A 22,878-nucleotide genomic window follows, 5' to 3' on the forward strand; every position below is an offset into this window, starting at 1 on the left:
TTTGTCAATTATACCTCAAGAAAGCTAGAAAAAATGAAAAATAAAATCTCAAAAAGAAAAGCATAACTCTAAAGCAGAAACAAGGAAAGAAAAAGAGGTATTCATAATCTAAAAAATTTTGTAAAGAGAGTACCTTGGACCAAGAATATGTCATTATTTTTTCAGTCTCATTAGAATAATATATTTTAAAATTGAGTAATGATTAAAATAAGGTATATAAATACAGCATATATTTTGTTTTTAAGCTTCTTTTGAAATATTATTGAGAGCACTAGAAAGTTTAGTTTGATGGCATTTGTCAACCTCTGTTAATTAAATTTAGGCACCAGGGTCCAAGATTTTATTAGTTTTCTTGATCTCTTTAATAATGAAAGTAGATGACATTCATTTGTCTAAAACTGTGCTAAAGTCCTTGTGTACCAGTAGAGGTCTACACTAGGAGAGAGGCCCTTCTTCTTCCTAGTCCTTTGTGAACCTGTTGTGAAGTCTTCACTCAGCCTTCATATACTGTTCATTGATTTGTTTTCTATTTTCTCACAGTGCATATAATGTCGATTTAGCTTTAGATTCTCAACTCCACAACTGATTAGCTTGGTAATAACAGTAGTAAGAGTAGCTGCAGCAGAAGTAGCGGTAACAGTAGCAGCAACACGATATGTTAAGTTTTTTCAGTGATCTTCCCTCATAAGATGGGTATTTATATCAGATACCACCATTTTATAGAAGAGGAAACTGAGGTTCACGAGGGCTAAGGAAATGACCCCAGTCATGTCACTAAACACAAAATAGGTTTTAAACATAGTGTTCTATTATACATCATTCTCCAAGATGTGCTGGAATTGTTAATTATCCTTCGTACTCGAAGTCCTGAGAAAGGCAGTTCTGTATATGTTCAAAGGTACTTTTTAATGATAATGAACTGTTTGCTAAGGAATATGATGCAGGATTTTTACATCTCACTTTTTAAAAATGTCCCTTTTGCTATTGTTTACAGAAAGTATCACCTTGGGTAGGCTTACGCAAGATCAATATATCCTACTGGGGATGGGAAGACATGTCACCATTTACAAACACAACACTACAGTGGCTTCCTGGTGAACCCAATGATTCTGGGTTCTGTGCGTATCTAGAAAGGGCAGCAGTGGCAGGCTTAAAAGCTAATCCCTGTACCTCTATGGCAGATGGTCTTGTCTGTGAAAAACCTGTTGGTAAGTAGTCCAGTAAACTAGTATTCTTTAAAAATATGTTTCCAACCCTTCTTCCCACTACCGTCTTCCATGGTGTGATGCTATGTAGGCCTGAAGTAACTTTCACCATCTTTTTATGATGCTGATTTCAATGTATAGTTTATCTTTATTCACATTCCCCACTTACTATTAGTGACCTCAGCCTTAACTTATGAAAACATCAAAATTGTATTGTTTTATACAATCTTTATTTCTTGGTTAAAATAGTGAGATTATGAACATATGGTTGTAGTTACAGTATAGTAATAATATGTTCTTAATATTTTAATGTGTTTTACTTTTATAATAATAGTCTTTGTAAGAAAGATTTATCATTAAGATCAACAACTAATTTAGAATCATTTTAATCTTACAGATCTATTATTTCAGTTGGCAAATGAAGAGAAACATGGCTGTTCCATCTTTTGACATGGGTTTTTGTTAAGTGAGAAAGGAATATTGAATTCTTTTCTCTTTTTTTAAATACTATATTTTGTATTGCAGAAGAATATACATAACATAAAATTTATAATTTTAACCATTTTTCCCTTCAGTGTTTTTGAGATATAATTGACTTTTTAAAGCATTTTTTAAGTATAGAGTTCACTGTCATTAAGCATATCCACATTGTTGTTAATCTATCAACACTATCCATCTCCAGAACTTTTTCATCTTCCCAAACTGAAACTCCATATCCATTACACAATAACTCCCCACTCATGCCTCCTCCAGCCCCTGACAGCCACCTTCTACTTCCTGTCTCTGTGAGTTTGACTGCTCTAAGTATCTCATATAAGTGGAATCATAAGGTGTTTGTCCATTTGTGTCTGGCTTATTTCTCTTAGCATAATGTCTTCAAAGTTCACCCATGTTGTAACATATGTCAGAATTTCATTCCTGTTTAAACATGAATAATTTTCCATTGTATGTATATACCACATTTTGTTTATCCATTCATATATTGGTGGACACTTGTTGCTTCCACCTACTGACTATTGTCAATAATAATGCTATGAACATGGGTGTACAAATATCTGTTCCAGTTCCTGCTTTCATGTCTTTTGGGTATGTAGGCAGAAGTGGAATTGCTGTATCATATGGTAATTCCGTGTTTAATTTTTTGAGGAATTGCCATACTGTTTGCTATGGAAGCTTCACCATTTTAACATTCCCACAGTAGTGTACAGGCTTCCAATTTCTCCACATCCTTGCCAACATTTAAAAAAATAGTCATCCTAACAGGTGTGATAAATATTATATTTTATGTAAAAATTTTATAGTAAACTGTTTTATTTTTATTGTTTGTTGCTTTGATAAGGTGTGGAACATTTATAGAATTATGGCTAGCTAGAAAAGTAAATAATGTTAGTGTACATAATATTTAGCCAATGGATAGAAAAACCTAGGTCATGTATTACATTTCTATTTAAAAAATTTTAAATTATACAGTTTTATGTATTTTGTAAATGATTAAAAATTCCCAAGGTATTATAAATTTCAAATTAGATAATAAATTTAAGAAGTATTGACGTGTCATCTTCATTCTCATTTACCTTATCATACAATTTTTACTCTAATTTTTATCCCACACTTGGCTTAATTGAAACATTCCCTAAACAACAAAGTGAACGAACCTCGTATACTTGTGTTAGAAAGCAGGTAACAAATAAAATAATTATATTTGCTGATCTATTCCAGTTAGTCCAAATCAAAATGCAAGGCCTTGCAAAAAGCCATGCTCTTTAAGGACGTCGTGTTCCAACTGTACCAGCAACGGCATGGAGTGTATGTGGTGCAGCAGCACGAAGCGATGCGTTGACTCGAATGCTTACATAATCTCTTTTCCATATGGACAGTGTCTGGAGTGGCAGACTGCCACCTGCTCTCGTAAGTATTTCTCTAGAGTCCATTTTTGTTTAACTGCAACATAAATCACGTTTCTGTGATGGACAGAGCAATTGAACATTTGAGGGAGTTTAAAAAAATGAGAAAAAATATTGTCACTGGTTACAATTAAAAATCGCTAGTTACAAGTAAAAGCTAGTTTTAAAACCTCTTAATGCTGTAAGCCCCTGATTTACATTATACCATCATTTTGAATTCCCCTAAGTATATTACCCTGCTATGAGCATTTTGCCACATTTGTGTTCCCCCGAACTCTGAGCGTGTGTTGAAAACAGAGTAACACTTCATGAAAGTGCTCACTTCAGAAGGATCGCATTGCTTCGCTGTGCTTTCGTGTCCTTTAATCTAGCGCAGTTCCTGTGTCGTCTTTTTTTATAACTGTGATTTTTTTTTTTTTTAAAGAACCTACACCAGTTGTTTTGTAGGTTTCCCAACTTGGATTTGTCTAATCGTTTCCTCATGATTAGATTAAAAGTTAAGTATTTTTTGGCAAGGGTGTATCAGTGGCGGTATGTTTGCTACATGTGCAAGATGTATCATCTTGGCGTCACATGGGAAGTTGTGTCACCAGGCCAGTACTGAACTTACTGTGGGTTGTGCTTCAGGGGAAGACCCTGACTCTTGCTGGTCTCATGTTTTATAAGGACTATAGAATGAGGAAGCACCTGACTGTCTGTGTTACTGGGTACTGTGTAGTTATGAGGCAGCATGGTCATCCAGTTATAAGCCCTTCTTGCTCAGATGAGTGCCCTCATTTAGAGGCAGCTGCTTAAGCCAATACAGGTGGAGACTCACTGTCTCTTCCAGACCTTACATTACTCCCAGGGAGGATGTTTCCTTCCCCTAGGGACCCAACCAAATCCATATTTGTTCCATATCGGGCACCAGTGTTGCTTGAAGAGCTGGGACAAAGTGGTAATTGCCACAGTGTAGGCTAGAACTTGCAGGCTGTAGTTGTTGTGTGCATTTATTCTTCCAGGCTCTTGGCGTCAAGTGGAGAGGTGTTCCTGGGATGGGTATGGCTGGACCTGTTATGGGTTGAGCTCCCTGTTGCTATCCCATTTTAGGAATTTTGGTAAGGAATGGGGACGTACGTGATCAAGTGTGTGACAAGGGGGTGTTGCAGGCATAAAATTGTCTTGCTAGCACAGAAAACGTCTTATAACTAGGAGCCAGCTGCTGAGGAAGGTTGAAATACCAGTCCTGGAGACTTGTGGGGAGGTGAGACATTGCTCAGCCTCTCCTGCCTTGATTGTTGTGTTTGTTTCACAAAAGATTATATACGTATGACCCATTTAGATAAAGTTGAAAATAGGCAAAACTATGCTATATTGTTTAGGAGTGAATTTTTTAGGTAGAATTGTAGGGTAAGGTAAAAAGTTACTCTTATAAATGTCAGATAGTGGATGCTGCTGGAAAAGATTAGGGGTGCTGATTAGGAAAAGGGTACAAAGGAGGCAATGTTCTGCTTCTAGGCTGCATGCAGGTACAGAGTATTCATTTAAAATAATTTATTAGTATCACATTTTTCTTTATGTACTTCTATGTATGTGTGTTATATTTCACAATGCAAAAAGGCTAAAAGGTAGGGAAAAAGGAACTTGGAAAGTCTCCAAGCTCTTAAACTTTTAAGAACTCTCTAAAAATTATTTAGAGTTCAGTCTAAGTTGTCTTCTCCATTCACAAATCTTTCTTATATTCCATTCTTTTCATTAGTTCATCTTCTGGAAAATAGTCTTCAGTAATTCTTTCCAAATAAATTTGTGGCTAGTAAACTTTTTGAGTCTAAAAGTGTCTAAAAGTGCATTTTTCATGTTCACTTGAATGATAAAATGCCTGGGTGTGGAGTTCTAAATAAATTGTTTCCTTAGAAGGTCTAGCATTCAGTGTTGTGGATAGGAATTTTCATGCCAATCTAATTTTCATTCTTTTGTGGGACTTCTTTTTTTTCCCCTTTCTTTTAAGACTATTCTCTTTATCCTTGGCATTCAAAATTTTGCAGTTTATTTGAATTCAGTTTTACAGTAGTTGATGTGGATTTCAAAAATGGATTCTCATTTGCTCTTCATTTGGAGAGTAGTTTTCCATCATCTGCTTAAAATGTTCCTTAATGTCAAATTATTTGTTTTCTTCTATTTACTCTTATTGGAAATCTTAAAATAGTCATTGAAATTTTTGGATATATATCATTATCTTTTGTTTTTGCCATTTTTTATTGGAGTATAGTTGATTTACAATATTGTGTTAGTTTCAGGTATATAGCAAAGTGATTCAGTTATGATTCAGTCTTTTCTATTATAGGTTATTATAAGATATTGAATATAGTTCCCTGTGCTGTATAGTAAATCCTTGTTGCTTATCTATTTTATGTATAGTAGTTTGTATCTGTTAATCCCATACTCCTAATTTATTCCCCCCCTTTCCTCTTTGTTAACCGTAAGTTTGTTTTCTATGTCTGTGATTCTGTTTTGTATATAGATTCATTTTTTTTAGATTCTACATATAAATGATATCATATAATGTTTGTCTTTCTCCATCTGAATTAATATGATAATCTCTAGGTCCAGCCATGTTGCTGCATATGGCAATATTTCATTTTTTTTATGACACCACATCTTCTTAAGCCAGTCATCCAGTCATCTCTTTATGGGCACTTGGGGTTTTTCCATGCCTTAGCTATTGTAAATAGTGTTGCTATGAACATTGGAATGCATGTGTCTTTTCAAATTAGTATTTTTGTCTTTTCTGGGTATATGCCCAGGAGTGGGATTGCTGGATCATATGGTAGCTCTGTTTTTAGTTTTTAAGAAACCTCCATACTGTTTTCCATAGTGACTGCACCAATTTACATTCCCGTCAACAGCGTAGGAGGGTTTCCTTTTCTCCACTCCCTCTCCAGCATTTATTATTTGTAGACTTTTTGATGATAACCTTTTTGACTGGTGTGAGGTAATACCTCATTGTGGCTTTGATTTGCATTTCTATGATGATTAGTGATGTTGAGTATCTTTTCATGTGCCTTTTGGCCATCTCTATGTCTTCTTTGAAGAGATGTCTATTTAGGTCTTATGCCCATTTTTTGATTGGGTTGTTTGTTTTTTTGTTATTGAGTTGTATGAATTGTCTGTATATTTTAGATATTAACCCCTTGTTGGTCACATTGTTTGCACATATTTTCTCCCATTCCATAGGTTGTCTTTTCATTTTGTTGATGATTTCCTTTGCTGGGCAAAAGCTTTTAAGTTTGAATAGGTCCCATTTGTTTATTTTTGCTTTTAATTCTTTTGCGCTGGGGGACTGACCTAAGAAAACATTGATATGCTTTATGTCAGAGAATGTTTTGCCTATGTTCTCTTCTAGAAGTTTTATGGTGTCATGTTTATCTTTAGGTTTTTAAACCATTTTGAGTTTATTTTTATATATGGTGTGAGGGATTTTTCTTGTTTCGTGGATTTACATGTAGCTGTTCAGCTTTCCCAGCACCACTTTTCTCCATTGTGTGTTCTTGACTCCTTTGTTGTAGATTATTGGCTGTAGGTGTGTGAATTTATTTCTGGGCTCTCTATTCTGTTGCATTGATCTATATGTCTGTTTTTGTGCCAATACCATGCTGTTTTTTTTTTTGTTTTTTTTTTTGTTTTTTTTTGCGGTATGCGGGCCCCTCACTGCTGTGGCCTCTCCCGTTGCGGAGCACAGGCTCCGGACGCGCAGGCTCAGCGGCCATGGCTCACGGGCCCAGCCGCTCCGCGGCATATGGGATCCTCCCGGACCGGGGCACGAACCCGTATCCCCTGCATCGGCAGGCGGACTCTCAACCACTGCGCCACCAGGGAGGCCCCATGCTGTTTTGATTACTGTAGCTTTGTAGTGTTGTCTGAAGTCTGAGAAGGTCATGCTTCCAGCTTTGTTCTTTTTCCTCGGGATTGCTTTGGCAATTCTGGATCTTTTGTGGTTCGATATAAATTTTAAGATTATTTGTTCTAGTTCTGTTAAAAATGCCATGCATATTTTGATAGGGATTGCATTAAATCTATAGATTGGTTTGGGTGGTGTGGTCATTTTAACAATATTAATTCTTCCAATCTAAGAGCATGGGATATCTTTTCATTTCTTAGAATCATCTTCAGTTTCCTTTATCAGTGTTCTATAGTTTTCAGTGTATAGGTCTTTCACCTCCTTGGTTAAGTTTATTCCTAGGTATTTTAGTTTTTTGATGTGATTTTAAACAAGATTGTTTTTTCACTTTCACTTTCTGATATTTCATTGTTAGCATAAAGAAATGCAACAGATTTCTATATGTTAATCTTGTATCCTGCTTCCTTGCTGAATTCATTTATTAATTCTAATAGTCTTTGTATGGAGTCTTTAGGGTTCTCTCTCTATATAGCATATACTGTCATCTGCAAATAATGACAGTTTTATGTCTTTCTTTCCAATTCTTGTGTGATTGCTGTGGCTAAGGCTTCCAGTACTATGTTGAGTAGAAGTGGTGAAAGTGAACATACTTGTCTTGTTCCCTGAATTTAGTGAGAAGGCTCTCAGCTTTTCAACATTGAATATTATTTTGGCTTTTGGTTTGTTGTAAATGGCTTTTATTATGTTAGGATATGTTCTCTCTATACCCAGTTTAGTGAGAGTCTTTATCATGAATGGATGTTGAATTTTATCAAATGCTTTTTCTGCGTGTAATGAAATGATCATGTGGTTTTTGTCTTTCCTTTTGTTGGTCGGGTGTATCACATTGATTGACTTGTATATGTTGAACCGTCCTTGCAACCCTGGAATGAATCCAACTTGATCATGGTATATAATTCATTTCATGTATTGTTGGATTCAGTTTGCTATTTTTTTGAGGATTTTCGCATCTATAGTCATCAAAGATATTGGCCTGTAATTTTCTTTTTTTGTAATGTCTTTGTCTGGTTTTAGTATCACAGTGATGGTGGCTTCATAGAATGACTTCGAGAGTGTCCCTTCCCTTCAGTCTTTTGGAATGGTTTGAGGAGGATGGGTATAAATTCTTCTTTGAATGTTTGGTAGACTTCCCCAGTGAAGCTGTCCAGTCCTGGACTTTAGTTTGCAGGGAGTTTTTGTTTTGTTTTGTTCTTACAGATTCTATTTTACTTCGAGTGATCAGCCTATTCAAATTATCTGTTTCTTCTTGCCTCAAATTTGGTAGACTGTGTATTTCTAGAAACTTTTCCATTTCATGTAGGGTGTCCAGTTTTTTGGCATATAACTCTTCATATTTTTATGCCTTTTTCTTTTATTCTCTTATGACTTTTTGTATTTCTGCAGTGTCAGTTGTTACTTCTCCTCTTTCACTTCTTATTTTGTTTATTTGGGTCCTCTCTCTTTTCTTACTGGTGAGCCTGGCTAGAGGTTTTCAATTTTATCTTTGTGAAAAACCAGCTGTTGGTTTTATTGATCTTTTCTATTGTTTTTTGATTTCTATTTTATTTATTTCCTTTCTGATCTTTATTTCCTTCCTTCTGCTGACTGTAGGTTTTGTTTATTCTTCTTCTTCTAATTCTTTTAGGTGGTAGGTTAGGTTGTTTATTTGAGATTTTTCTTGTGTCTTGAGGAAGGCCTATATTTCTATGAACTTCCCTCTTAGGACTGCTTTTGTTGCCTCTCATGGATTTTGTAAGGTTGTGTTTTTATTGTCATTTGTCTTGAGGTATTTTATGATTTCCTCTTTGATTTCATCATTGACCCATTGGTTTTTTTAATAGCATGCTTTTTAGTCTTCGTGTGATCCTTTTTCCCCCATTTTCCTTTCTGTGGTTGATTTCTAGTTTCATACCATTGTGGTCAGAAAAGATGCTTGAAATAATTTCTATCCTGTTAAATTTGTTGAGGCTTGTTTTGTGTACTGTGTGTATACTATAGTATGTGGTCTATCCTAGAGAATATTCTATGTGTGCTTGAAAAGAATGTGTATTTTGGTCTTTTTGGATGTAGTGTCCTGTAGATATCAACTAACGCCAACTGTTCTATTGTGTCATTTAGGGTCTCTGTTGCCTTATTGATTTTCTGTCTGGAAGATCTGTCCATTGATGTCAGTGGGGTGTTAAAAATCTCCTACTATCATTATTTTTCTCTTACTTTCTGACTTTATGTCTCCTAGTATTTGTTTTATGTACTTAGGTGCTTGTATATTGGGTGCATATATATATTAATGAGTATGATGTCCTCTTCTTGTATTGATCCCTTTGTCATATAATGTCCTTCTTTGTCTGTCCTTATGGACTTTCTTTTACAGTATTCCTTGTCTGATACGAGCATTGCTACCCCTACTTTCTTGTTGTTTCCATTTGCATGAAATATTTTTTTCCATCCCCTCACTTTCAATCAATATGTGTCTATATGCTGTAAAGTGAGTCTCTTGTAGGCAGCTTATTGTAGGTTTTTATTTTTTAATCCAATCTGCCATTCTGTGTCTGTTGATTGGAGTATTTGTTCCATTGACATTTAAGCTAATTATTGATAAATATGTATTTATTGCCATTTTAAACCTTGTTTTCTAGTTGATTTTATAGTTCTTCTATGTTCATTTCTTCTTTTCATTTTTCTATTCGTGATTTGATGGTTTCCTTTTGTATTATGTTGTTTCTTTTTCTTTTTTGTGAATCTACTGCATGTTTTTAATTTGTGATTATCCTGGTTTTGAAGTATGTCAACCCATAACTACATCTGTTTGCTTTAGACATAGTCATGTAAGTTCAAACACATTCTAAAAAATCTATAGTTTTGTACTCCCCTCCCCCACATTTTGTGATTTTGACGTTCTATCTTACATCCTCGTGTTTATCCTTTTGCTGTTAATTGTAGTTATAATCACGTCTAAAAATTTTTTTGATTGTTTTTAAATTTATGTACTGGCTTATTTAAGTGATCAATCCTGTTATATTTTTGTCTTTCCTATTGTGATTTTCCCTGTCCTATAGATTCTTGCTTCTTTTCTATTTAGAGAAGACCCTTCAATATTTCTTTTAGATTATGTTTAGTATTGCTGTATTCTTCTTGTTTTTGCTTGTCTGAGAAATTCTTTATCTCTTCTTTTATTTTAAATGATAAGCTTGCTGGGTAGAGTATCCTAGGTTGCTGGATTTTCCCTTGCAGGAAGTCCAGTGAGGTGGCAGCTGTCAGCACTGATCTGTCTGCACAGATAGCTAGGAAGCCAGCAGGTGCATGCTCTTTCTGCGCAGAGTCCAGGCTCCTCCCAGCTTGCAGGGGGGCTTTTCAGGGCAAGGACCTGCCCGTGTGTACCCTCCCTCCTTCACAGATTCCTCCCACAGGCCTCGGATCTGTCCTGATGCCTTTTTTTTTTTTTTCTGTCCTACCCAGTTACTTGGGGATCTTTCTTATAGCTTTGGTTGTATAAGAGATCTTCTGCCAGTTTCCAGTTAGTTTTCTGTGAAAACTGTTCCACCTGTAGATGTATTTTTGATTTGTTTGTAGGGGGGAGGTGAGCTCCACTTTGCCATCTTGATCCACCTACAAGCTTAATATCTCTTAAATTCACTTGTACTTTCCAGCTCTTTGTTTGCTAAGTGAGATTCAGATATTTTTCTTTTTTTATGGTTTTTAAAAATTTGGGGCTTTTTATCTATTCAGAATGATTTTTTTTTGAGAACCCTCCACTGTAAAAATTGTAACTGCATGTTTTGAAGGGTAAATTAAAAATGATTAACTATTTGAACGCAGGTATGAATTGCATTTTTACCACTGCTGAACTAAATGATGATAACTGCTGCTGGTGGGATTGTCAGCTAGGCATGCACACGTCACTTCTTCAGTCCTGCTTTGGCATCTCTTGTTTTCGATCTTTTGCTTCTTTTGTTTTCTTGATTGTTATAGAGGCTTATTTTCTACTTCTGCAGTTTGTTCCTTGAGCAGTTAGTCTAGTCTGCTGGATTTTTCATTTCCATAGGTCTTTTCTTTCACTCTTATGTCTATTGTCACATTTGCCTTCCCTGTGGCTATATATATAGCTCATTTGAACTGATGATGTCTAATAGCAGTTATTTTTGTTCCATAGCTTTTAAAATTATATGCCCTGTATATCCTTGTGGGGAACAGGAGCATTTTACGTTGCCTCAAGGAGCCCTTGTGTTTTCTGGAAATAGTATTTACCTGGCAGTGACCCACTCCTTATGGAAAACAGACTCCTTCTCTGCTAACGTTTAATTCTTTTCCATGTTTTTAACCAACAAACATTGAAAGAAACTGCTGTAAATAGGCTTTTAGTAATGTAGTAGTAGGGTGTGTGGGAGGGGTAGTATTCTACAGTCCTATGATTAGGTCTCATTCTTTTGGTGAGCCTGTGCCCCATACTGTTCTGTGAACTTCACTTCACTAGTGCTACTCAGTCTTTTTTTCCACTCTTAGGTGGTACAGCATGGCTGGAGGGAGCTGGAGTTGTATATTTCTCTTCCCCCGACATGAAAGACTAGAGAAGGTTAGAGTTGGTTATTTCCCTTTAGCCAGGTCGGTTAGGCTCTGATAAAACCCCAGTAGTTTAGGCTCTGTTAAATTGTTTCTCCAGGCCTTGGTAAGAAAAACAGTGCTCTGGCATATCTCAGAATTGTTCCTTTTCCCCTCCCATGCTGGAAGCACAAAGGGGTTTTTCTTCGATATTCACTGCGAGGACCTGTTAGAATTAATCTTTCAAAGAGCCAAAAATAAATAAATAAAATAAAATAAAAATAATTGCTCTAATTACGTATAGCTCATACATAGTCTTCAGACTAGCCATAACTTACTCAAAACAGCACAGCCTACAAAAGCTTTCCTATATTATTGTTTTCCGTAAGAAAAGAAAAAACATTAGAGTCTTTCAGTTTTTTAGTCTCCATTACAAACTAAAGAATGAATATTCTGTTAATTTTTCAGCAATGCATGTTGCTCTCCACTCTTGAGTAATAACTAAAACAACATTACCTTTTGTAATAGTTTCATACCTAAAATAAAACATGAGAGAATAGAACGCTGCTCTGAATATGACATTTTGTAATTCATTATTAAAGCCTAAAGTGTAATAGATAAAGACACCATTAATAGTTTGTCATTCAGTCAGTGTAAGAAAGGCAGGGTTCTCTCATCTAGGATTTACCCAGTTGTTTGAAAGCAATAACAGGTATGTTGTGTTTGAAAATATTTAGGTTTAATTGTACATTATGCTTCTTCAAGACATTTGATTGGTTAGCTTTCCTTAAAAAGGTAATCCTAAAATAAATTTTATTTTCCTAGGAGATATCTATAGACTATAAATATAAAACCTAGATTTATTTTGGGTGCAACCTAGTGAAGATTTACTTCAATTCATCACATGATAGTAAATTAGAATGTCAAGATAGCATACCTAATTTGATATTTTATGTTGTTCCCCATTGATTTCATAGCAACCCAATATAGTTTTGAAGACAATTAGAATAATCTAGTCAATGATACTGCGGGCTAGCTACAATCACAGATAAAAGAGAAATATTTCAGAGCAAAAGGTCTAGGGAGGAGTATGGTAGTATATAAAATATTCAGTTATCTAAGGATATTTTAAATGAAGTGCCATTTAACACCATTTACTGCTTAAAAAAATTTCAAAAAGAAGTATGTTCATATCACTACATTACTTATCTACAGGGTTAACATTAATGACTTGTGTCCAATGACTCAAAGAATATTCTTCCTTTTAAATTTATTATTAAGGAAATATAGGAGATGGTACTCATTCTTCACTTTCTTACATCCAGTCTGTGAAGTGCTCAGCACTGAAAAAATTCATAACAACAAATCATCCTGTAATTGATGAATTCTTTAAACCAGTATTGTATTATCCCTGCACAGCCTGCTATATTGAGTTCCTGATGTTCACTGAGAAGCTTGCACTATTCTTATTTGCAGCTTTCTGAGGAACATTTCTGTTTCCAGTAATATTAAAACACTGAGTGGCAGTTAAGTTATTACCACGACAAAAATGAAATTGAGACTGCCAGAAGTCTACCGTTTTTTTTTTTTTCCTCTGAGGTTTTTCTAGCGTGCCATTAGAAGGCATCATTCATGGTACTTTGCACCTATGCACTATCTTATATGGATAAATAAGTCCCAAGACAAAGTGTACCTTTGCTAGCAAAACATCAGTGAAACTAATTTTAAAAAGTCTCAGCCTGATATAAGGTACTATGATTGTGAATTAAAAATCTGAAACATCACATAGCAGCTATTATGACTATTATGGCAGACTAATATGTTCATCCTTGGAAAAGACATCACAGTATTCGCAGGCTTAGTTGAGGCTCATCGTCTATACGTCAGTTAAACAAAAAAAGGTTGAGCTTCAGTGAGTGATTCTTGAGGTGATATTCTGCAGCCCTGAAAGTCAGAGAGAGCCTGTCCTCCTGGTTGCCTGCTAAGGCGGAGTATCCAGTTTCCATATTCCCATTCAGTTTGGCTCTTTGAGTGAGATTGCTGTTAAACATCACATGGCAGGCAAATGCTAGTATCTTGGACCCTTGGGAAGAGCATTGTCCATGAGAGGCAGTCCAGGTGGGTTCAGCTATCCCAGGGAGTGGGTAAGCATGACTTACACTGGACATTCACAGGAAGATGCAGATTTTTTCCTTGAAGGCCCTCCCTAGGCACAACAAGAACAACTGGCATTGCTCTGTATCACAGACAATGTTGTCTGTAGGCCCCCGGATCAGTCCCAAAAGGTCTTAATACTGGCAAAGTTCTCAGGAGTGTTTAAATGCTGACTTTGTTTTTCTCCCTGTCATGGTACCACACCTTTATTCACCCTCAAGTCAGTCCATTCATCTCCTCTTTGTTCATAATGTATGTTTTATTTGCTTTTGAAGTAATTAGTGTCTCTTATTATTACATAAAATGTTTAGGTTAACTATAGATGACTTTTTACTGTCTTTTTTCAGATATTTATTTTTCTGTTAGCTTGCAATTCTATTTGAATATAAAGTCGTATAACATACTTGTTAATGACGTTCCTGCCATGCAGCTCAAAATTGTTCTGGATTGAGAACCTGTGGACAATGTTTGGAACAGCCTGGTTGTGGCTGGTGCAACGATCCTAGTAATACAGGAAGAGGACACTGCATTGAAGGGTCTTCCCGGGGACCAATGAAGCTTGTTGGAATGCAAAATAATGAGATGGTTCTTGACACCAGTGTTTGTCCTAAAGAGAAGAACTATGAGTGGTCTTTTATCCAGTGTCCAGGTAATAAAAATGTGATGAAAGCAATTTTAGCTTCTGCTCAAGGACACCAAGAATTACTTTCCTTTCTTATAATAAAGATTTCAAAAAAAAAACAATGAAAATGAGACTCAAATTTAAAGGATTAAAAAAATTCTTTCCTATGTCCATGTTTGTTGTATAGGTGGTATTATGTTTGGAATCATTAAACAGGCTGACCAGATGCATGGTATATAGTTGTTAGATTTGGTTTTATGTGAACTGTTAAAAGGAAAAAAAATATTGGTTTCATACCAAATTTCTATACTGTAGTGTAGTCTTTTATTGTTTATAATATTATACTATCTTAGAATTCAAAGGCAACTCAGAGGATCCAGTCAGGCTAAGTATGGGAATATTTTGTATAATATCCATGATGGAGTCATTTGACCCTTGGTATTTGGTACCATTCAATTTTGAAGGTCAGTAAAGTTTTTAGAGTTTTTCAAATAGGGAGTCTATTCTTATATGGAATAAAATCAACCTTCTTGAAAAATTAATTTTTTCAGTATATTTTTATTGCGTGCCTACTATGTGCAAAGAGTGTTTTACGTGCTAGAGACATAACAATGAAAAAAGTAGACTAAAATCACTGCGTTAATTGAGCCTGTATTTGAGTTGAAATTAATACAATTAATTACACACATATATATATGTATATGAAGTTAGATGGTGATAAGTGCTATTAAATAAAGCAAGGAAGGGGGATAAAGCTTGCAATTTAAAAGACTGGTAAGAGAAGATCTCACTTAGAAGTAATGGTTAATAAACACCTCAGGTAGATGAGGGAATGAATCATGTCGCTGTCTGGGGAAAGAGTGTTCCAGAGACACAAAGACTTGGGTGAGGTAGTTTATTTACGAGATGAACCTAGGAAGCACAATTGAGGGAATAGAGAGTTTCAAAGACGGGAGAAAAACCAATAATATGTACATTATTAGGCTGGCTACTATACTGGGAAATTTGAGCTCAGACCCACTAGGAACCTATGAAGAACTATGCAGAATGCTTCCCAGAGTTAACCCTCAGGGATTGGGGGTGGGGAATTTATCCACTAACTCTCTTCCATTGATGGTTGAGTGATGCCTCTGGGGGTATTGTATTTCTGAGCTGTGCCAGCATGTCTGATTAATAGCTTATCATGATACCAGTGAACATTCTGAGGCAAAAAAGTGGGGAGATACTGCAGAACTTGCTTTAGGTGCGGCACTGACAGTGTGTTGCACTGAAACCAGATGGACTAAGGGAATGTGGTACTTCTACATAAACTTTGGAATATATGAAAACCAAGAAGAGGGACAAACTATTGATTCATACAACAACATGGCTGAATCTTAAATACCTTTTACTTAGTGAAAGAAGCCAGACCAAAAGGCTACATATTGCACTGTGGAGATGGAAAAGAGATCAGTTATTTGCCAGAAGTAGTAAAGGTAGGGATTGCCTTCAAGGGGACCTCATAATGGAATTTTTTGTGCCGTGGAACTGTTCTTTATGACACTGTGGTAGTTCATAATGACTCTATGCATTTGTCAGACCATACTGTATACCACAAAGAATGAACTTTCCTGATGGCAAATTAAAAAAAAAAGTCAACCAGCATGTCAGGGGATCCCATAAGGGAATGCAAACTGTGAGAAATAAATTTAACTGTATTACAAATGCCATAACATCATCAAAATAATGAGCTGACCTAAGTAACCTTGGAAAACAGTGTTTTGGCTGGATACTGTAAAACTAAAGAAATAAACCTACATAAACATTACATTCTGATTGGTAAATTTGTTTCTCACATAGTACAGATTAACAATTCTAACAATACTTTATATGTTTAGTAGGTTTGGACAAATATATAAATTAATTGTGTTTAATGTGAGCCGGGTTTCCCACTGTCACAGAAAGACATAGACATAGAGAATGGACTTGAGGACACGGGGTGGGAGGGGGAAGTTGGGGCAAAGTGAGAGTGGCATGGACATATATACACTACTGAATGTAAAATAGTTACTAGGGGGAAACAGCAGCATAGCACAGGGAGATCAGCTCCGTACTTTTTGATGACCCATAAGGAGGATGCCAGGGAGGGTCAAGAGGGAGGGGATATGGGGACATATGTATGCATATGGCTGATTCACTTTGTTGTACAACAGAAGCTAACACAGTATTGTGAAACAATTATATACTCCAGTGAAGATCTATTAAAAAAACATGCGAAGAGTGAAGACTATAAAGAACTCTGTGGGGAATTCCCTGGCGGTCCAGTGGTTAGGACTCCGAGCTTCCACTGCAGGGGCCACGGATTTGATCCCTGGTTGGGGAACTAAGATGCCACATTCCATGCGCCATGGCCAAAAGAAAAAAAAAAGAAAAGAAAGAAAAAAGAATCCTGGTATTGGTTTAGAGTATAAGCATGAATTCAAGTTTATTTTAATATTTAATATATATACGCAGAGGTATATATACATATATTTTCTAGCTGAGTTCTCCAAGAGGGCCTGGAAGCCATGATACCCCTGTAGCAATGAGCACATTCAGTGCTCACAATCCTGGTTTCTAAATACCATTTTCCAGTGAAAGGAACCAGGGCTCTCTGGAGTAATGGCTGGTTCTAGGGCTGGGGCAGGGAGAACACAAGGTGAACCTGAAGTATTGTTTAATGTCAGAAAGTAAGAAAGTGCTCAAAACAAAATAAAGGAGGATGGGAGCATGTCAAAGGGACACAGCCAACCAGAAAGAGTTCTTAATGGGTCAAATCTGGGCAAAAAATAATGATTGTGTTGGATTGTAACCCAAAGAACAGAATACATATCCATGATTCTGTAGTGATTTAAGTGATTGAATAGATAATAAATGGGTAAGAATGGATAAATATTCCTTACAGAAAATTCCAAATAATAAATGTAGAATGAATGAGGAAAATAAAAAAATTGCTGTTAGAACCCCACAGTAATAAGTGCCATAAGAATAGTCTTCTTAAGAATGTTCAAATTAGTGGGTGAAACTTTAAGGAGAAAAAATATATTTGTGTAGCTTCCAAATACCTTCCTCAAAAATATTTATCAATTACTGTGGTGGCTTGAACATATGTCTACAAGTACCTTGACACTCATTCCCCTAGGAAGTGGAGCTTAATTTCTCTCCCCTTGAGTGTGAGTTGGACGTGGTGACTCCTAATGAATAGAGTGTAGATGTGGAAAAACTGTAACTTTACAGTGGAGGATGTAAGGCGACATCACCATGAACAAGTGATCAAGGTTAACAACACCAGTAATAAGTCATGTTAATATCACATACCCCCTGATATGATGTGGTGAGAAGGGCACCTCACTTCTGTGGTATCCTTCCCCCAAATCTATAACCCGGTTTAGTCGTCAGAAAACATTAGACAAAACGACATTGAAGGACATTTTACAAAATATTTGACCAGCCCTCTAGAAAAGAATCTGCTTCTAAGCTCATTCACATGTTGGCACAACTCAGTGCCTTGCAGCTGTAGGGCTGAGGTGACTGTTTTCTAGTTGGCTGTCAGCCCGTGACCCCTTCGGCTCTGAAAGAATGCTCACGTTCTCTCCCTCATCCCCCTTCCGTCTCCAGAACTCACCTTGTAGAGTCTCGACAACTGAAATGGGATCACTCACACTTTGAATCTCCTTCAAGTAGAGACTAATGCCCTTTAAGGGATCATCTGACTGAGTCCATCCAGGATGATGTCCCTTTCTGAAAGCCAACTGTGCCATGTAACAACCTAATCATCAGAATGACTATCCCATCATATGTTCAGGTCCCTGCCACACTCAGGAGGAGGCCATTAGTGTTTGATTAAATACCTGAGGTACTATAACCCAGCTTCATCAAAGCATAAGACTAACCATCATACCATACAGTTTACCCATTTATAGTGTATAACTCAGTGGTTTTTAGTATTCAGAGTTATACAACCATCACTACAGTGAGTTTAAAAACACTTTTATCATCTTTCAAAGAAACCTTGTACTTATTAGCAGTCATGGCCTGTTGAACCACCCCCCACCCTTGTCAGCTATGGATTTACATATCCTGGACATTTTATATAAATTGAGTCATATAACTGTAGTCTTCTTTTACTGGCTTCTTTCACACCGCATAGTGTTTTCAAGGTTTATCCATGTTGTGGCATACAGCAGTGCTTCATTTCTTTTTATTACCAAATAATACTCCATTGTATGACTATACTGCATTTTGTTTATTCATTCATCATTTGATGAACATTTGAGTGTTTCTAATTTTTGGTTTTTAAAATAATGCATCTATGAATATTCATGTACAAGTTTATGTGTGGACATATTTTCATTACCTTGGGAATGGAATACCTAGGTCATATGGTAACTATGTTTAACCTTTTGAGGAACTGCCTGACTGTTTCAAAGCTGCTGTGTTAATTTACATTTCCACCAGCAGTGTATGAGGGTTACAATTACTCTACATCCTTGCCAACATTGCTTATTTCACATCTTTTTTTTTAATAGATCTTTATTGCAGTATAATTGCTTCACAATACTGTGTTAGTTTCTGTTGCACAACAAAGTGAATCAGCCATATGCATACACATGTCCCCATATCCCCTCCCTCTTGAGCCTCCCTCCCACCCTCCTTATGGGTCATCACAAAGCACGGAGCTGATCTCCCTGTGCTGTGCTGCTTCTTCCCAGTAGCTAACTATTTTACATTCGGTAGTGTATATATGTCGATGCTACTCTCACTTTTCCCCAGCTTCCCCCTTCCACTCCATGTCCTCAAGTCCATTCTCTATGTCTACATCTTTATTCCTGCCTTGCAACTAGGTTCATCAGCACCATTGTTTGTTTGTTTTAGATCCATATATATGCGTTAGCATACTGTATTTTTTTCTTTCTGATTTACTTCACTCTCTGTGACAGACTCTAGGTCCATCCACCTCACTACAAGTAACACAATTTTGTTTCTTTTTATCACTGAGTAATATTCCATTCGCATCGTTTTGATTGTAGTCATCCTTGTGGGTGTGAAGTAGTATCTCATTGTGGTTTTGATTTGCAGCCATTTGGTAGCTAATGATGTTGAACATCTTTTCATGTGTTTATTAGCTATTAGTATTTCTTCTTTTGAGAAATGTCTATCGGATTCTTTGCACATTGTTTAATTGGGGTATTTGTCTTTTTATTATTGAACTGTGAGTGTTCTTTATATATTCTGAATATGTCCCTTACTAAAGATTTATTTGCAATTATTTTCACCCATTCTGTGGGTTGTCTTTCACTTTCTTGATAGTGCCCTTTGAAGCACAAAAGTTTTTTCTTTTCAATAAATTTATTTATTTATTTTTGGCTGTGTTGGGTTTTCATTGCTGTGCGAGGGCTTTCTCTAGTTGTGGCGAGTGGGAGCTACTCTTCCTTGCGGTACGCGGGCTTCTCATTGCAGTGGCTTCTCTTGTTCAGGAGCATGGGCTCTAGGCGCGCGGGCTTCAGTAGTTGTGGCGCGCGGGCTTCAGTAGTTGTGGCACGCGGGCTCAGTAGTTGTGGCTCGCAGACTCTAGAGCACAGGCTCACTAGTTGTGGCACATGGGCTTAGTTGCTCTGCGGCATGTGGTGTCTGGGCCAGGGATTGAACCTGTGTCCCCTGCATTGGCAGGTGGATTCTTAACCACTGTGCCATCAGGGATGTCCCCACCAAAGTTTTAAATTTTCATGTTTTATCTGTTTTTTCTCTTCTCTCTTGTGCTGTTGGTTTCATGCCTGTGAAATCATGTATAATAAAAGATCCCAAAGGTTTTCACCTATGTTTTCTCTTCAGGCTTTAGTAGTTTTAGCTCTTACATTTAGGTCTTTGATCTGAGTTAATTTTTGTGTGTGGTGTGAGATAGGGATCCAGCTTAATTCTTTTGTTCATGGCTATAAGCACCATTTGTTGAAAAGACAATTTTTTCCTTATTAAATTTATTTTAAATTTTGTATATATATTTTAATCTTAGAAATTGAATTTTAGTCATTTTTATATTTTCCATTTCTCTTCTTCTTATGTTGATATTTTACTCTGTATTCTCGAGTATATGGGGCATACTTTTAACAGCTGTTTTAAAAATCCTCTCTACTCATCCCAATTGGTATGCCATTTCTTTCTGTTTCTATTGGCGCGTGTGTGTATATATATATATATATATATATATATATTTTTTTTTTTTTTAACTGATTATGGATCAAAATTTCCAGGTTGGTTATTTTTGCTGGTATTATCCTGGACATTGTGATTTTTTTCTAGCTTATTCAATTTTGTTCTATTTCTTTAAGTGTGTTGGACTTTATTCTGGCATTCAGTTGTGTTACTTCAAAAATTGTTTTTAATATTTGTCATGGCCTGTACATAGCAGCCCTAAGTTCAGTGCTAATTTACTTCCACTACTAAGACAGTGCCTTTCTGTGTTCTCCATACAATGCTCTTTGTATTAAAAGGTCTCTCCACTTTGACTCTTGGGTGTATAAGGTATTCCTAGTCCTACGTGAGTTCCTGACATTGTTTTACTTACTTTTTTCTGATGGTTCTTTCTCCAGCTTCATAGAGTTTCACACTGTGTTCAATTCATTATTTAACCAAAGATTCAAGGGGACCTGTCTATAGATTGCTGTGTGCAACTCTCTCTTCTCTAGTATTTTGCCTCAAAAAGTCTAACCACCATGGCCTCCCTGAACTTTGCTCTTTGGTTCCTCAACTAAACGAGGGTTTGGGTTTTCCTCCCTGGGCTGCATCCTCAAATCTGCCTCCAGATAGCATGCCAGGGCAGTCATATTTTGTCTTCTTTTTCTCAGGGATGCCAATCCTGAGCTGCCTGTTATACTTGAAAGTAGTTGTTTCATATATTTTGTTCAGTTTTCTTATGTTTACACTAGAGGTCAGTTCTCACAGCAGTTAAACCTTCATGGGCAGAAGTGGAAATCTTCTATGTGTTTTTATTTACAGTGAATCTCTTGTAAGCAGCATAAATGTCTTTTTTTATTGTTGTTGTTGATGTGTTTTTAAAATCTATTCTGATAATCTCTGTCTTTTATCAAATTGTTTAGTCAATTTAGATTTAATATAATATTGGTAATATTGAATTTAGTCCTACCATCATGGTATCAATTAAAAAATTTCCTTTATTTTTTCTCTGTTGTTTGTTCCTCCTTTTGCCTTTTTTTAGATTAATTGAGTGTTTTTAAAGTCCACTTTTATCACTTTTATTGGATTTTTAGCTATACCTCTTTTGTGTTTTTTTTAGTGACTGCTGTAGTGATTGTAATAGTCATCTTTATCTTATCACAGTCTACCTTGAATCAATATTATACTACTTCATGTATAAGGTAAGAATATTACAAAAGTGCAATTCCATTTGCTCTTTTCCTGTCCTTTGTGTGATTACTGCCATATATTTTACTTCTATATATGTTATTAACCACACATTACATTATTTTTTTTACTTTAAAGAGACAATTTTTTTATAAAGAAATCATAATAATAAAAAAAAATCTTTCTATTTACCCATGTATTGACCATTTTCTGTGATCTTCATTTTTCCCTATTGATCTGAATTTCCTTTTGCTATAACATTTCTTTAGCTTGATGAACTTTATGTAACATTTTAAAGTAGTGTGTTTCTCAATTGGGCTATAAATTAGCTTTTATACATCTGAAAAAGTTTTTATTATGTATGTGTGTATCTTCATATTTGAAGGATATTTTTACTGGTAATAGCATTCTAAGTTGACAGATACATTTTTTTCAATAATTTGAAGATGTAATTTCCTTTTCTTCTGGCTTCTACTTTCTCTTAAGAATCCCTCTGTCAGTTTTATTGTTTCTCCTTTGAAAGTAATATGTCTTTTTCTTCCCTCTGACCTTTTAAAATATATATTTTTCTTAGTTTTTGGATGTTAGCAATTTTAGTGTGATGTACCTAAGTATCATCTTTCTTTTTTAAATTGTGACATGTATTTTTCATCATGTTTGTAAAGTTTTCTGCCATTATCTCTTCAAATATTGCATCTGTCCCATTGTGTCACTCTAGTCTGTATTTCTAAAAGTTTGATTCACTTATGTTAGGCTTTTTCACCATGTTCCTAAGTTTTCTTATTGTCTTGTCTGTATTTTATATCCTTGCACCTCCTCTGATCTATATTTTGATTCACTAATTCTTTCTTTAGATGTTTCCAGTTTTCTCTTAAACCTATTTTTTAATTAGTTATTGTTATTTAACATAGCACACGAGGTTCACTGTATTAAAACAGTTTTACACACGATTCTGCATCATCTATTTTGCTGAATTCTGCTAGGCAGTTCTTCTACCAGTCTATCTTGATTTTTCTCTTGTGGCTCCATTTATCTGGCAGCTTGACTGGTTTTGGATGATCTCAGAATTCTTTACTCACACATCTGGTGGTTTGAGCTGATTGCTTGATCTAGGGGTCCTCAGGCTGCAAATGATTGTTCTCTGCTGTATTTGGCCTATCATCC

General features: G+C 35.9%; 1 protein-coding gene across 1 annotated transcript in view; it reads left to right on the forward strand.

Annotated features, from left to right (window-relative positions):
* Positions 1-22,878, forward strand: part of ATRNL1 (attractin like 1) — a 707,592-nt gene that overhangs the window by 169,012 nt on the left and 515,702 nt on the right. The window contains exons 16-18 of the mRNA XM_082611125.1: positions 995-1,208; positions 2,925-3,113; positions 14,146-14,364. Coding sequence (XP_082467251.1) covers positions 995-1,208; positions 2,925-3,113; positions 14,146-14,364 — 622 coding nt within the window. The remainder of the gene's footprint in view (positions 1-994; positions 1,209-2,924; positions 3,114-14,145; positions 14,365-22,878) is intronic.

Source organism: Mesoplodon mirus (genome assembly GCF_964341445.2).
Source record: "Mesoplodon mirus genome assembly, chromosome: 2".
In the NCBI taxonomy this organism is placed as follows: domain Eukaryota; kingdom Metazoa; phylum Chordata; class Mammalia; order Artiodactyla; family Ziphiidae; genus Mesoplodon; species Mesoplodon mirus.